The sequence below is a fragment of the Callithrix jacchus genome, chromosome 18, assembly GCF_049354715.1.
Source record: "Callithrix jacchus isolate 240 chromosome 18, calJac240_pri, whole genome shotgun sequence".
NCBI classification, from domain to species: Eukaryota; Metazoa; Chordata; class Mammalia; order Primates; family Cebidae; genus Callithrix; species Callithrix jacchus.
This window is the reverse complement of record NC_133519.1, coordinates 20,978,797-20,995,454: the sequence shown is the minus strand read 5'-3', so window position 1 is coordinate 20,995,454 and position 16,658 is coordinate 20,978,797. Positions and strand designations below refer to the sequence as shown.

General features: G+C 47.1%; 2 protein-coding genes across 5 annotated transcripts; one reads left to right on the top strand and one right to left on the bottom strand.

Moving 5' to 3' along the window:
* Positions 1–1,590: 1,590 nt before the first annotated feature.
* On the top strand, positions 1,591–13,821 carry DEDD (death effector domain containing). Of its 3 annotated transcripts, none has more exons than XM_002760179.7 (6): positions 1,591–1,653; positions 3,371–3,403; positions 10,118–10,506; positions 10,701–10,808; positions 11,426–11,572; positions 12,271–13,821. In XM_002760179.7, the coding sequence occupies exons 3-6, from the start codon at positions 10,182–10,184 to the stop codon at positions 12,645–12,647; spliced, it is 957 nt and encodes a 318-aa protein (XP_002760225.2). In that variant the 5' UTR covers positions 1,591–1,653; positions 3,371–3,403; positions 10,118–10,181; the 3' UTR covers positions 12,648–13,821. The 3 variants fall into 3 exon arrangements, with proteins under 3 accessions (XP_002760225.2, XP_008983012.1, XP_002760226.1); XM_008984764.5 differs by having other exon boundaries at positions 1,591–1,795; XM_002760180.6 differs by having other exon boundaries at positions 1,591–1,813.
* Positions 13,731–16,620, bottom strand: NIT1 (nitrilase 1). Of its 2 annotated transcripts, none has more exons than XM_002760184.7 (7): positions 16,523–16,620; positions 15,832–15,927; positions 15,343–15,597; positions 15,133–15,236; positions 14,809–14,942; positions 14,532–14,657; positions 13,731–14,279 (listed from the first exon to the last, which is right to left on the bottom strand). In XM_002760184.7, coding segments are annotated over exons 1-7 (984 nt in total). In that variant the 5' UTR covers positions 16,525–16,620; the 3' UTR covers positions 13,731–14,012. The 2 variants fall into 2 exon arrangements, with proteins under 2 accessions (XP_002760230.3, XP_035135327.3); XM_035279436.3 differs by having other exon boundaries at positions 15,832–15,909.
* Between the last annotated feature and the right edge of the window lie 38 nt (positions 16,621–16,658).

The following is a 16,658-nucleotide window of genomic DNA, read 5'->3' as shown; positions in this document are numbered from 1 at the left end:
AATGGCAAGATCTCAGCTCACTGCAATCTCTGCCTCCTAGGTTCACACAATTCTCATGCCTCAGCCTCCTAAGTAGCTGGGATTATAGGCATGTGCCACCACACCCAGATACTTTTGTATTTTTAGTAGAGACAGGGTTTCACCATGTTGGGCAGGCTGGGCTCAAACTTCTGGCCTCAAGTGATCCACCCACTTGTGCCTCCCAAACTGCTAGGATTACAGGTGTGAGCCACCATATCCAGCCCTGATGGATATATTTTAGTTTGCATTTTACCTTATCTCTGTTACACTAAATGCTTTAACCAGTTTCTTTGATAGTTCTCTACGGTTTTCTTCTTTCCTTTCGGTTTGCCCCTTCTCAGGTGTTCTTTTCGGCTTCCCTCATCCTATCAGCAAATGCAGGTATCCTTCTCTCTAGCCAACTTCATGCCTTCAACAGCTACCTGTATGCACACGCACACACACCTCAACCCTTTCTTTTGGGTTCCCAGTACGCACTAGCTAGTATCCCAGGGGCACCCAAAACTCATTATCTCCCCCTAAACGAGAAAGGAAATGGTATCATTATTCCCCAGTTGTCCAAGTCAGAACATTGATACCTCTTAATCCAATTTATTTCTCCCCATCTGCACTCTCCCTTCCACAAGACAGACCATCATCATCTCTTGCCTGGAAAAGAGCCTAGTTGTTCTCCTCGCTTCTCACTTTATCCCTCAATTCATCCTTCACACTGCACGCAGCGATCTAAAATGCAAATAACATTGTTCGCACCTCTGTTGAGATTCTTCAAAGACTTTTCGTTGCCTTAAGGATAAAAATCAATTAATTTACAAGGCTTGGCATAATCTGGTCTCCCCCTATCTATTACCTCTTCTTAAGCCACATCAGGCTGTTGGCTGCTCCAGAACTTACCCGCAGCACCCTCCCCACCCCCAATTCCCAACAGCCCTACACGGATCAGCTAGGCGACACTTCCTACAGGAAGCCGGCGTTCAAAAGGTAAATGCTGAACGAATGAATTCCGAGACGGGATCTGGGCAGCGCTTTCAGCTCCGGATCCGGGTTTACGGAACGTCCGGGTTATCAGGAAGCTCAGAGAAAAGGTGAAATCCAGATCTTGACCCTTCACTCAAGTTCGTCAGGCAAACCGATCCCCGTGCTATTCCGCCCTTATGAGTCATGGCTGCAAATCCCAGCCTTTCAGTGGGTCTTGAAGTCGCCACCAGCCAGCTGTGGCGCCACCAAGATTTCCACATTCAAGAATGCTATCCTCTCCCATCCCTTATTACCGCCCTAAGCAGCCGTCAAGAAAAACCGGCGTTGCCAGCTTGCCCCAAAGCAAGATGGCTGCCAATCCCTATCTCTCCACCCGAAGTGAAGCTATCCACTCCCCGCTTAATGCCGCTGCCAGGCTGCCCTCACTTACTATGGCTACTCCGGCTCATGTCTCACTATGGTCTCGAAGCCGCCACTAACCGGCCAGGTTCCGGGAGGCGCCGTTCAGGATGCAGCCACCCCCGCCCGCCTCTCCCCTCCCCTACGCCCGCGGCGGCGGCGGCGGCGGCGGCTGGAGCCCGGATGCGGCGCCGTGAGACAGGCCCGGGAGCGCGGCGCGGATGGATCCAACATGGCGGCGCAGAGCCTGAGCCGAGAGTGAGGCGGAGGGGCGGCCGGAGTGGGGAGAGGGAGTCGAGCGGGACGGGGCGGGGCCGGGCGGGGCCGCAAAGGGCTTGGGGAAGGAAAGTGGAGGGGGAGGCGGTGGCGACGTCCAGCCTGAGAACCTCAAGAGAGAGAGGTGACGGGACGCTGAGAGGTGGGGGAGGGGAGCTGCCGAGGGGGGCGTGCAGGGGAGATGGCAACTGCGGGAGAGGGCAGGGGTCGAGGCGGAGGAGTGAGGGCATGGGGAGGGGCGTAAACAAGGGCTGAGACTGGGCCCGGCTAGGGGTATTAGAGAGGCCGATGTGGGGAGTGGGGCTGCGATCCGGTCGTGTGGAAGCGGGTAGGAGCAGGAGGGAGAGGCTGAGGGTGTGAAGGGAAAGGGGGCCGTGGCATGTGGTTGGAGGGAGGACTGGACTCATGTGGGGTGTTGCGAGAAGGTGGGGAAAGGTGAGAATTGGAGTTGAGACGTTTCTGCGGGGCTTCGAAAGTGCTGAATTGGAGGTGGGAGGGGGAAGGGCCTAGGGGAGAATTTGGGTGGAAAAGGAGAGAACGGAGGTTTGGGGAATGGAGAGAGTGTCGGTGGGAGGAGGTAATGGAGAAAGTGAGAGACTGGAAAGTTTGGGAGGAAGGGGAATGGAATGGGAGATAGGACAGTGGAGCTGCACGGGTGATGGAGGTTCGGGGGTTTCCCTTTTCCCGGTGCCCAGGAGGAGAGAACAGAGTTAAGCAGCATCAGTTGCAGCCAATTCTAATTGCCAGGCCCTTAGCTTTTAAGAGGGTGGGAAGGGCAGAAGGGAATGGTCATGTGGGTTTGCAGAATTGGGGTTGGATGAGAATTCAGCTGGGTTTGTTTTCCAAAAGACTCCCTAGCTTACTGTTCCCTTGTTTTTCCTGGTTGGGAAAATGGGAAAACCGGTGTCGCCCAAGTGTGGAGGAGCAAAGGACTTTTCTAGTTTTTAGCATTAGCCGTACAAGAGTTGGGGAGCAGACATGGCTATATTGGAATCCTATATGCTAAGGTGGAGGCTCTGGAGGTCTGAGGGAGGGAAAGAGAAAAGATAGCGTGGCATCTAGACAGGCTAAATGAGTGCTGTAGTTTCCAGACCATTTTGCTGTTTACGTCTAGGAGGGAGGGGGTAACATGCGTACTGTATGTGGAAAAACTTTCCCTGGTGAACATAGATGTATGAGTGGATGCTGCCCCATTGGATATTTTCTTCTCATTGTATGCAAGTTAAGGGAAAGGGCCAAAGGCAAAATTTGGAGGATAGTGCTGGTCTGCTATGTGAAAGTAGTGGGAAAGAAAATGCCTTACTTGGCTGTAACCACTTTCCTCCCAGTTTTTTCTAAAGATGAAAGTTAATGTTAATATTGTAACAAAATAGGAATAAGGAATTGAGGAAGATGAGAAGGTGTGAGAGGGTAATTGGTTTTCCCAGAAATTCTTAAATGTGGGAACTTTCTTGCCGCAAGCCATGAGACTGGAAATTCTTGGAGTTGGTATTGTTTTTGTAAATTGACTAATCGAGAGTTAGGGAAGCCTGGGGACTTGTTGGGGGCGAGTTCTCTAAATGGCTTTAGGCTTGTGTATTTTTGCAACAAGATTAACTAATTCTGTGGGCCTTTGAGATTTCAAAGTAAAACTTGGAATTAATTATTTTCCCCTCCTTATTTGTTTTTGTTTTGCTGCTGGCTGTGAAACTTGTGCTAGGAAGAGACCTGGGAAATTAAATTTCTTGCAGAGGTAAGTCTGGAACTTTTTTATTGTTTTCAAACAACGGAAGGGAATGGAAATAGCATGAGAGTTGTTTTGAGGTTGGGTCCATTAATGAGGAGAAGAATGCCAGGGAAAATGAGTTTTCACTCACTCATCTGAGTGCATGAGATCTATTGCAATCACTGTCTTTAGTTAATCGGAGATAGGAGGGGAAAGAGGAGACTTAGATGTCTTGGGACAGTCCCCCAGCTTTGGTTTGTTATTGTCTGGTCTTCTTGGTCAGCTCTCAAACTTTTTTTTTTTTTTTAACATATGGAAGACTTTATTCTAGTACATTGCTAAATGTTGGCCTTGGAAGGTTACTGGGGCACCTTCCTCCCATGGGAAACCTTTCCTCTTTCTCTTTCTTCCAGCTGTTGGGGGGTTCCTGGCATCATTCTTTTGAAAACATACAACGTAACTTTGACTTCCAGATATTTGATTACATTTCCTAGTCTCACCCGCAAGAAAACTCTTGATGTACTCTTAGCCATCTTTAAGATTTCCCACATAGCTTTTATTTCAAGTTTCAGGACACCGCTTTTTTTTTGTAGTTCTTCTGCATGACTTTCCCTTTCAGGACTTCGGAAAGAGTCAGCTCCAATTCTATTAAATTACAAATATCCCTGTTTGGAGGAGATGACTGTCATTTTCATTTCAAGATATTACTCTTTTTTATTTTATTTTGAAGAAGGAGTTTTGCTCTTGTTTCCCAGGCTGGAGTGCAATGGCGCGATCTCGGCTCACCGCAACCTCCATCTCCTGGGTTCAAGCAATTCTCCTGCCTCAGCCTCCCGAATAGCTGGGACTACAGGCATGCGCCACCATGCCCAGCTAATTTTTGTAGTTTTTTTTTTTTTTTTTTTTTAAGTAGAGACGAGGTTTCACCATGTTGACCAGGATGGTCTCGATCTCTTGACCTCGTGATCCACCCGTCTCGGCCTCCCAAAGTGCTGGGATTATAGGTGTGAGCCACTGCGCCCGGCCTAAGATATGACTCTTTTTTATATATTTCATGTGGCTTTCCCCTAAGGGCTTCTGTGAGAGCCAAGTACCTAAAAAAATACAGATATTCCTGGTTGGGATGAGACCAGATTTTGCTTGGAAATAGAAACACAGTAGAGAAGGACCAATCAGGAGGAAATCCTGAAGATGCTTATAGAGTTGGCTGACCTGGACTTCTCTAAAGAAAAAAGCAAAACTCCAGGAATATAGCAATTCATCGGAATCAATTATTCTTGGGAAACTGTACGAGAGAATTCATGTGTTACTATCTCAAATGGAGTCAGACCAGTCAGTGGGATCAGGACTTTCTGTGTACTGGAGTTTTGTCTCTTGGTATTTGGCAATGTTTCAGATACCCAGACTTGAATTATTTCTAATCTGTTTTCGGGGTTACATTCTCCTCACCATTCTGATACCTAAAATTTCTGTATGTTTTAAGTTGAGCTCCCTTGCTTCACTGCCACAGAAATATGAGTATATTTTGGTTTTAGAGGAAACTGGTCATGGGTTTTTTTTTTTTTTTTTTGGAGACAGAGTCTCACTCTATTGCCCAGGCTGGAGTTTAGTGACATAAAGTTGCAATCTCTGCCTCCCAGGTTCAAGCCATTCTCCTGTCTTAGCCTCCGGAGCAGCTGGGATTATAGGCACGAGCCACTATGCCCAGCCACTTTTTGTATTTTTAGTAGAGACGGGGTTTCACAATGTTGGCCAGGCTGGTCTTGAACTCCTTACCTCAAGTGATCCACCCGCTTCGGCCTCCCACAGTGCTGGGATTACAGCTGTGAGCCACCTTGCCTGGCTTTTTTCCCCTAACTTTACTAATTAGTTGAACATAAGATTTATCACATTTTTTTCTGAGGCAAGATCTTACTCTGCTCCCAAGGCTGGAGTGTAGTGGTGCAACCAGAGTAGCTGGGACCACAGGTGTGTCCCACCATGTCCAGCTAATTTTTGTTTATTGCTTGTAGAGATAGATTCTTGGAACTCTCATCAGGGTTGCATTAAGTGGAGAAGGCTGCCTCTTAAGCTGCATGTCAGTATCCTCATATTTCTCCCAAGGACATGGCCTCGAGGAACTTACATATTTCTATATTTTGCTTCATTGAATAAGCAGTGTAAGTCTGATTAGTAACCTAACAAGGAGAGTCTGCTACTTTTCTAGTTTTAAGACTTTAAAGATGGCCCTGAGGCTTACGAGCAGGATCCTTTGTGTCTGTCTTGCAGAGGATTATAGAACTCCAGATTGAACTAGGTCCTAGTATACCTCCTGGGATGGGACAGAAGTGAGTGTAGCCCTGCTTCACCTCCTCTTCAGCGGAATGCCTACAGCAGGTGACGGAGGAGCCAAAGTTGGAGTGGCATGAAACACCTTAGTCCTAGTTGGACTTGGAAGTTAAATGAACCTCTATGTCTAATAGGCCTTTCTTTTTTTTTTTTTTTTTGGAATGTCGTTTGATGGGTTTCAATTAGAGGGACCAAATGGCTTTTTCTAGATCTAATGTGGAAAGTGACATGCATTCTTTTGACCCTTCATCATGGTCCACCTAGAATAGGGTTTATTGACATTTTGTGCTAGATGATTCTTTGTTGTGGCAGACTGTCCCATGCATTATAGGATGTTTCTTTTTTCTTTTGAGACAGGGTCTAACTCTGTCACCTGGGCTGGAGTGCAGTGGTGCTATCACATCCCACTGCAGCTTCGACTTCCCAGGCTCAAGGGATTCTCCTACGTCAGCATCCCAAGTAGCTGGGACCACAGGTGCAGGCCATGCCTGACTAATTTTTGTATTTTATGTAGAAATGGGGTTTTGCCATGTTGTCCAAGCTGACCTCAAACTCCTGGGCTCAAGTGATCCACCCACCTTGGCCTCTCAAAGTGCTGGGAATTCAGATGTGAGCCATGGTACCTTGCCTGTAGGATGTTGTAAATATCCATGGCTTCTACTCATTACATGGTGATTGCAGCCCCTTCCCTACCGAGCATGATAATCAGAAATGTCTCCAGACATTGCCACATATCCCCCATGGGTCAAATTTGCCCCTGGTTAAGAACCAGTGACCTAAAAGCTCTGATAATTCTTAGTACATTGATGATCTAGCCTGGGATCTAGGACTTAAAGGTGGCTAGTGTGTGTGTGTTTGCTTGTTTCCTCTCAAATGTAGGGAGTTAACTTTCAAGGGATTGAAGCTGATAGAATTACATCCATTGATGCCTAATTAGGACCACAGTGCTTTCCTGTATTTTGCCTCATTTTCCATTGGGAGGGTATGTGGGGACAATGTTTCTTCATTTCCTGTGGTTTAAGCACACTTTAAATTAGGGATCTCTGGAGCAACCGGCTCTTCTGGTTGGTTTAATGTGAAACCTACCCATCTGCTTTATCTGAGATCCTCATAATCAACAGCTGGCCCAAGGGAACAGGTGGGATAGGCAACAAGGAGAAGTTGCAGGGGCTCTGAGGCGGCTCAGTTTTCTCATGTTTCTTGCTATGAGCAAGAACTTATTTTCCTTTAGCACCTTCATTTGTACCCAGTGACAGCAACAGGTGAATCGAGAGGAAGGAATAGTCTCTAGTTGAATAGCTATTTTCCCAGCTGTTTCCCATGCTTTGGGTGGGGCATCTGGGCTCTCAAAATTATATATGGATTCTATTTCCTTTCCACATATCAGAACCCATGGTATAGGCTTAAGTGATCCCAGAGTATACCTCCCATTTTTTTTTTTTAAGAGAATGAGTTTCTCTCTGCTTTCATCTTAGTTTCTCATCTGAGGAAGAGGACCAGTTCCTATTTACTCTTCAACTTTACAAGTCTCTATCAGCTTTGTTTTTCCAAAGAAGCTTATTATTTTATTCTCTTTCCTAGTCTAGCCTCAGTTCCTTTTTGTATAAAATGGACAGAGCAACCTGTCTTATTGTTGAGTAGGGTAGTGTGGTGTGGTGTGATATGGTGTGGTAGTTTTGAACAGTGCAGAGGAGACTATGGTTAGAATATATGCATGGTAACTGAGTGGTACCTGTGTGGAATTTAGCTCTTTCATTCAGGATAAAGTGATAAAAGGCAAAATTTCAAGCAATTCTCTTGCCTCAGCCTCCCAAGTAGCTGGGATTATAGGTGCCTACCACCACCCCTGGCTAATTTTTGTGTTTTTAGTAGAGATGGGGTTTTACCATGTTGGCCAAGCTGGTCTCGAACTCCTGACCTCGTGACCCACCTGCCTGAGCCTTTCAAAGTGCTGGGATTACAGGTGTGAGCCACTGTGCCCAGCTCCTGTATCTGTTTTTAATGGGGTTCTCTCACTCTTGGACTTTTGTGAGTTTGATTGGAATTGCTTGTGGTGATCTCTTGGAGATTAAGTTCAGTTCAACAGTGGGTTGTCCCTACTGTATTTGAGGCTCTGTCCATTACTAGGCACGAAGATGACTATGACATAGTCCCTCTCCATGAGTTGAGTAGGATCTAATGGGATAATAAGTACACAAATAATTTTAGTACATGGTGATAAATGGTGTAAAGGAGATATGCATAGTGTTCCATAAGAGCACAGAACAGGACTACTTATCTCAGCATGGGGGTGTAAAGAATGCAATTTGAAGATGGCATCTGAGCTGACTCTTAAAAGAATGAGTAGGAGTTAGCCATCTGAAAAAGAGTGATGTTGGGGGTGTGGAATAGAGAAGGGAGAGGGGCATTCAGGCAAAGAGAAATGGCTGAAGAAAGTATAGAGAAACAAATTGCGTGATGTTTGTGAAATATAAACAAACTGAAAATGTTAGAGAATAAAAAGTGGATGTGGTGGGAGGTGAGGTTTGGAAGGTAGGCCTCATCTTAGAAAGCTTGATGTATGTGTAAAGAATTTGGAGTATTCTTATAGTTAAGGACAGGGCTATCCACAGGTCTCATGCAGGAAAGTGACTTGGTCAGTTGTGCACTTTAGATAGCTAACTGAACTAGATATGGTAGGGGATGGTTTTAGGTAGGTTAAGATTGGTGGTGCAGAGAACCCTTAAAGTGGCAGTTGCAGTACTCCAGGTGAGAGATTATTGTAATCTGAACTGTGGCAGTGGAAGTGGAAAGGTAGGAGAGATTTAAGAAATATCTAGAAGTGGCATTAACAGGAATTTAGGATTGGTTGGGTGATTGGAGATTGTGAACAGACAGTGGACAGTACTGGATCTGGTGGAGCAGTAAATATGAGTGACTTGAGTGGAGTGAAAGTGGTTGGATATGAGAACTGATTAATGGCTGTGTCATTGTTAATACCCACAATTATGGAATAACTTTGTGAATCAAGTGCCAAATTATATAATGAATGTGGGGCTGTGATTGGTCATTGATACGGGATTGGTAAATGACATTCATGAGGAAAGCTTAGAAGTTGGTATTGCCAAGGTTGGGCGCGGTGGCTCACGCCTGTAATCCCAGCACTTTGGGAGGCTGAGGCGGGAGGATCACCTGAAGTTAGGAGTTCGAGACCAGCCTGGCCAACATGGTGAAACTACATTTCTACTTAAAAGTACAAAAATTAGCCGGACGTGGTGGCATGCACCTGTAATCCCAGCTACTCAGGAGGCTAAGGCATGAGAATCACTTGAACCCTGAAGGTAGAGGTTGCAGTGAGCTGAGATCTTGCCACTGTACTCCAGTCTGGGCGACAGAGTGAGACTCCGTCAAAAAAAAAAAAAAAAAAGTTGGTATTGTCAAATAGTGTGAAGATCAAGGGAGTACAAATGGTATAGAATTACAAGAATGCTTATTGCAGAAACTTAACAAATGTTTGTTGATTTAAATCCATGAGTTTTGGTGAATATTATTGATAAACTTTCTGAGCAGTGGATGTGGTTGGATTGTAGGAATAATATGGAGGGATGAGTCTGGGCTGCAAAGGCCAAGAATGCTTGTATCTTTGAAATCTGTTTCACAACCATTTATATAAGGGTTACCAAGTGATTATGCATGTATTTTCTCATCGGATTCTTAACTCTGAGGTGTAGATTCATTCATCCCTGTTTATAGATGAAGGCACTGAGAATTTGAACTTAAGTGACTTGCTTAAGGTCACACAGCTACACAGCTTTTCAGTGATAAAGTCAGAATTTAAACTAGTTCTTTTCTTTTTCTTTTGAGATAGGGTCTCACTCTGTCGCCCAGGCTGCAGTGTAGGATTATAGCTCACTGCAGCCTTGAACTCTTGAGCTCAAGTGATCCTCCTGCCTCAGACTCCTGAGTAGCTGGGACTACAGGCACATGCCACCATGCCCTGCTTTTTTTTTCTCTCTTTTTTTGTAGAGATGGGGTCTCGCTATGTTGACCAGGCTGATCTTGAATTCCTGGCCTCAAGCCATCCTCCCACCTCAGCCTCCTGCATAGCTGGGACTACAGATGGATACCAGCAAGGCCAGCTAATTTTTTTTTTTTCTTGTAGAAACAGGAGTCTCCCTATCTTGTCCAGGCTGGTCTTGAACTCCTGGGCTCAAGTGATCCTCCTGCCTTGGCCTCCCAAAATGCTGGGATTATAGGTGTGAACCTCTGTGCCCGGCCAGTGTTTATTTTTAAACAAATACTTTTGAAAATTTAATAAACATGTATAAAGCACTGTACTATACCAGGCATTGTGTTAGTGACTGCAAATATGGGAACGCCTAAGACTAGTTCCTGCCATTGAGTGACTCATCGATTCTTTCCCTGACCTTTCAGTACGGTGGGGATTGCAGCTGCTGAGCAGGGATTCCGGAAAGCATTGCATACCTGAGCCCCCAGCATGGCGGGCCTAAAGCGGCGGGCAAGCCAGATGTGGCCAGAAGAGCATGGTGAGCAGGAACATGGGCTGTATAGCCTGCACCGCATGTTTGACATCGTGGGCACTCATCTGACGCACAGAGATGTACGCGTGCTTTCTTTCCTCTTTGTTGATGTCATTGATGACCATGAGCGTGGACTCATCCGAAATGGACGTGACTTCTTATTGGCGCTGGAGCGCCAGGGCCGCTGTGATGAAAGTAACTTTCGCCAGGTGCTGCAGCTGCTGCGCATCATCACTCGCCACGACCTGCTGCCCTACGTCACCCTCAAGAGGAGACGGGCTGGTGAGGGTGTATTAGGGGCTGGAATTGGGGAAGAGTTGCGGGAGGCCTGGAAAGAGCAGCATAGGCATCTAAAGGGGAGAACACATTGACCATGGGGAGTACTTAGGAGAGTAAGTTGTGAGGCCCAATGGAGGTTTGGACTGAGAGAAGGGAAGGGTGTATATTTTCCTGAATGATTTCTTCTCCTCCTACAGTGTGCCCTGATCTTGTAGACAAGTATCTGGAGGAGACATCAATTCGCTATGTGACCCCCAGAGCCCTCAGTGATCCAGAACCGAGGTCTCCCCAGCCCCCTAAAACAGGTGAGAAGACATCGACTCCCCTTACTTTTCATAATCAAGTAAAATGACACTGATTTCATCACATTCGGGGCTTTGCCAGCTTAAATGAAAGGATGCTGTGCCCCCACATTGTGTGCCATAAAAAAAAAATCATGGCTGGGCACCATGGCTCATGCCTGTAATCTCAGCACTTTGGAAGGCTAAGGCAGGCGGATCATGAAGTCAGGAGATTGAGACCATCCTGGCTAACATGGTGAAACCCTGTTTCTACTAAAAATACAAAAATTAGCCAGGTGCCATGGTGCACACCTGCAGTCCCAGCTACTCAGGAGGCTGAGGCAGGAAATTGTTTGAACCCAGGAGGCAGAGGTTGCACTAAGCTGAGATTGCGCCACTGCACTCCAGCCTGGGCGACACAGTGAGACTCTGTCTCAAAAAAAAAAAAAAAAAAAAATTCAGGTGAGGTGTTGACATTTCTCCTAGGTCCTGTATTTGCTCTCACATTGTGTCTTTTCAAGTCACATTATTGTCACTGCTTTGAGTGCTAAGTCTAAATGATTCCTTCCTCATTCCAAGAGACGTGTTTGAATTTCTGCCTTAATCCTACTGTGTTTTCTTCCCTTTTACTTTCTGGTTAGTGCCTCCCCACTATCCTGTGGTGTGCTGCCCCACTTCGGGTCCTCAGATGTGTAGCAAGCGGCCAGCCCGAGGGAGAGCCACACTTGGGAGCCAGCGAAAACGCCGGAAGTCAGTGACACCAGATCCCAAGGAAAAACAGACATGTGGTGAGGAAGTTCAAGAGTTCCAGAGGTGGAGCAGACTTGAGGGAGACTGTAAAGAACTGTTGGAGGCCGGGCGCGGTGGCTCACACCTATAATCCCAGCACTTTGGGAGGCTGAGGCGGGTGAATTGCTTGAGGGACAGGAGTTCGAGACCAGCCTGGCCAACATGGTGAAACCCCATCTCTTAAAAAAAAAAAAAAAAAAACTGCTGGGACACTGGACAGTTTATGCTATTCAGTGTGAGATTCACTTTGAATGCCATGGCAAAGTGAGGCTGAATGGTTTGGTGTCTGGTGGAGGAACTGCTCTTTATGATTGTGGCAGGGTACATTTAAACTCTTGTTAATACTCTATCATCACCCGGATGTTGTTATGACATCCTTATTGTAGGATGAACCAAGTCAAGATGGGAGTATTAAAATGAACTTCTGTGCCTGGTAATTAGAAATATCTCCTATAAGCAAGTTGCTGCTTGTGAGTAATGGGAGCAGTGCTGACCTGGGCATGTTCAATTTAAGGCAACCTCCTGTAGTCAGGCAAGGATTGTAGAGATACATAGAACTAGTCCTGGGGAAGAGGTAGAGAAGCTGTCAGGTGATGTTCCCTACTTTATTCTGGTATGCTTTTCAGTTTTCAAGCTTGGGTTGTAAACTCATCCCTCACTGTAACCTCTTGTGCTCTGTATCTTCTCTTTCTAACAGACATCAGACTGCGGGTTCGGGCTGAATACTGCCAGCATGAGACTGCTCTGCAGGGCAACGTCTTCTCTAACAAGCAGGACCCACTTGAGCGCCAGTTTGAGCGCTTTAACCAGGCCAACACCATCCTCAAGTCCCGGGACCTGGGCTCCATCATCTGTGACATCAAGTTTTCTGAGCTCACCTACCTCGATGCATTCTGGCGCGACTACATCAATGGCTCTTTATTAGAGGCACTTAAAGGTGTCTTCATCACAGACTCCCTCAAGCAAGCTGTGGGCCATGAAGCCATCAAGCTGCTGGTAAATGTAGATGAGGAGGACTATGAGCTGGGCCGACAGAAACTCCTGAGGAACTTGATGCTGCAAGCATTGCCCTGACCTTTTCCCTCTTCTCATTTCTTTGGGGACTGTTCCCATCACCCACCTCTGGAGCTTACACTGTTCTGGGGTTTGTTCTCTACCCTTCCAACCAATGACACCCCTGCCTTTTTTTTTTTTTTTTTAAAAGAAAAAGACAAAGGAAAGTGGAAGTGGTGTTCCCCACCCCTCCCTGCACCCATGTGCCTGGGCTTCCCCTTTTTTTCCCTTTTCCATTTACCCCTCAACGTGTGTCTCTACAGCTACCTTACCACTGAGCCGTAAGACAAATGTATAGGGAGAAACAAAGTCTACAGAACATAGTCTTTGTAAGGGATTGATGTGAACACTGCTTTTGGGTGCACTAAGGGGTTATCAATACTCTGGCTTTATGAGAGCTCTTAAATTTTGTCTAAAAAAAAACCAAAGGGCTGTGAGTAAGGGAGCTATGTGGAAGGTGGGACTCTGAAGTGTATTTTGAAAATTAATTGCCACCCTCTTCCAAATTATAGAATTTTTTTAAAACGAAGCTGTGGCCCTTTCCACTCTCTCCTGGCCTCTGGTGCTGCTCCTCTCTGCCTTCTTTCCTCCATTCCATGGCTGAAACCTCTGCCTGATGTGGCTCTTTCCTTTTTTGCATTTCTCAAACCCTCTTCAAGGGAGGAATAGATAAGAGGACTGGATCAGCCTAGTCACGCCTCCCCACTATGGTGGCAGATGTGTATGCACATACACAGGGTGGATGGAGAAGAGGTTGCTGATTAAAATACACTCCCCCTGTAAAGGGGAAGGGGGAGTGTGACACTTTCTTTCCACGTTCAAATGAAAATAAATAATGTACCCTGCAGCCCTTTTCCCCTTTGCTTTCTTCTGGCTTGGGCAAAGGGCATCATAGGTGAAAGTGAAGTAATTCCTTTTTCCTTCCCCCTCCACTCCTGTGCCCGCTCCCATGCTTGGGAGAATGGGGCTGGGACATGCACTGAGTGTTGCACTTTTATTTAGGTTGGGAGGCATGTTGAATGAGCCAGGAGGTCTAGAACTGGAGCCCAGTCCAACTAGTATACCAACTCCCCTTGTAGCTCCCAAAGGAGATGTCCAGACACAGACTTTATGATTATTATATTTTTCAATGCCAGTGCTGCTCAGCCCTCAGCATAACTTCAGTTTTCATGAAATAAACAATGACTATATAAAATGCCACCTTTCTGAAACTGCAATCTGACCTCAGGTGAAAGCTTCTTTCCCAAGAAGCCAAGCCTGTGTTCCATCAAGAAAGTCAAGGTTCTCCAATTGAGGGGAGCTGTGCCTGGGTCCTGCCTCCAAGTCACATCAACACTGGCTCACAATGGGGAGGGGGGGCGAGTCTCAACTCACAGAAGTCAAGTCTTAAGACAGTGGGTGACCCAGATTACCATAGAGGTCAGGCCTCCGGTGCTGGAACACAGGCAGGTGTTGGCGCAACTGTCGTAGATAGTTGAGGTCAATTCGGGCAAGGCAGAGCCCTGGGCCTTCAGAGCAGCGGGCCACCACCGTTCCCCAGGGGTCTACCACCATGCTGTGGCCATAACTTGCTCGTTTCTCATGGTGGCATCCACACTGTGCTGCTGCCACTACATAGCACTGGGTTTCAATGGCACGGGCCCGCAGCAACACCTGGGGATGAGATGTGTGTTCAGTTAAGTATACGTAGCAAATAGTGGGGAAGTGACAAGGGACACTACAATCTACCCATTGCGACTTTTGATAATTGCCTAGGAATTATTATTTTAACTATTCTGTAATATAATTATCTGGGAAATGAGTTTTCCTACTAGGTGGAAAGGGGAAGGAGTTTAACTGGTAGGGCCAAGGGAGGAGGCTGAAGTTAAGAAAAGGCTCTTACATTTTAAAAAGGCGCCATCTTACCTCCCAGTGGGCTGGTCCCGTAACAGATCCAAAAGCTGAAGGATAGGTAAGTATCTCTGCTCCAGCTTGAGCCAATGCCAGAGAGAGTTCAGGGAACCGAATGTCATAGCAGACAGCTAGACCAATCTGGAACGAAAAACAGCCTACTTAGTCCTCCTGCCCTGTTCGTCAGAGCATCTAGTCATACTTTCATTACCCCCCTCCTTAGGACTTTCTATTCTCTACTACCAGTTCAAAGTATTCCAGTTCCCCTCCCTCACCCTCTCACAACTCCCACCTTGCCTGCTGGTGTGCTGACAGGCGACTCAAGACTGGGCCCCGGCATGGTAGAGTTGCTTTCACACATAGGCCCCTGCCCTGGAATCTCTACATCACACAGATGTGTCTTCCTGTAAGTGGCCACTACTGCCCCTAGAGTAAGAAGGAATATTCAGTGCCCGTGTTCCAGAAACCTTGCTTACTCTTCCCAAGGAGTAGTTTATAGGCTAGGAACAGAAGTAACACCCTTAAATCCTAGGGTCAAGGAAATAGAGTTGAGAAACAATTCTGGAGAATCTAAGTTTACGTGGAAGAGGCAGGCTAAAGGGTTATAAAGTCTCACCTTTGCTGTTCAGCAGCACATGACAGTTGTAGATTTTCTGAGTCTGCTCCCAGTCTTGGCCACGCTCATGGAAACCACCCAAGGACAGCCAGAGTCCACATTCCCTGGGGGGAGGGGACACTGACTTCTCAAGGCTGTACCCTCATATTTGGCAATCTAGGGGCACTGCCCAACAAAGATTTTACCTCTCCCTCCCCCATTCCCTGATACCTGGCAAGCTGGGTGTATTCTTCCAAAAGTTTCCCACCCAGTGGTTCAGACAGGTGTAGCGTCTCTGCAGGGTCCCGTGCAATGAAGTCAAATGCTTCAGGCAGGAAAGCCAGGCAAGCACCCAGTCTGGCAGCCTCTCGAACCAGCTCAGCACATGTTTTAAAGTTCTGTTGCTTGTCTGGCGTTGATGTTACCTGGCACACAGCCACGAGGGGCAGTTTGCAGGAGGAAGAGGAGATAGCCATGGCTCTGGGCCTGTGAACAGCATAGACAGGATTCTCAGATTTCAGTGCATGAGGAAACAAAATTAATGCTAAAGGGTGCAAGGGAGGAAAGCTGGACTTCCTTTTGATCCTGCTCTTACAGGCCCAGGGCTAGTAGGGCTTACTAATCAAATGTGGATAATTGACAGTCCTGTGTCTCCCATTATCCATTTAACAAACTGAGCATCTAAGTGCCAGGCACTGAGGACACAACAAAACGTGTTACCTGGGCTGAGCACAAAGTACAGAGAGTCGAGGTATCCGGAGTCCAGGACACAGAAAGGACAGGAGTCGGTGAAGAGGCCTGGTGAGGAAGCCCAGCCTGAAGAAGGTGAGAAATGAGGGCACCAATCCCTTCCTTGAGCAATAAATTTCTTGGATTCTCTGACTTCTCTTTATACTGTGAGCCCGAATCAGGGCCCTGCCAGCAAAAACCTTCTGGTCTTCAAAACATTTTTTACTTCTGTAAGTACTTATGGGCTAAGGGACGGTGGAAAGATGGAGGAAGGGGCTCTGCTCGCCTCCTGAACAGATCAATTTTCAATGATCTCACATTAAACTGAAGCCCTTTTCCTCTGACAAACGTTTCCGCAGTCCAAAGTCATCTCCGGGAACTACCCTTGGTTTTCCCAAGACTCTCTTCTTGACTGTGCACTTGCACAGATTTACTGACTCAAAGCGTATTTCCCCTTTCACCAGAATCTCTCAGGAGGAAGTTCACCCTAACTCGACTCCCACCCCTCCAAGGTGGGCAAGGGGCAAAGGAACCCAGGCCCCACGCCGCGCCCCGCTCTCCACCCCCCGCTCCAGTTGGCCCGTCCCTCCCCGCCTCTCCCAGGGGCAGCATCTCTGTCGCACAGGTTAAAGCACCGCAAGTGGGATTCCCTGCGGCCGACGGGATAGGGAGTAGGTCCTACATGAAAATACTGCCAAAAACATTCGCAGGATTCGAGCCGATCCGGAGGGCGGCCTGGAGCCAGAGGCGCCGGGGCGAGTGGGCGGTAACTCGCAGGCCGGACGTGACGCAAGGTGGGGGGGGTGCTGAGCTGCGCC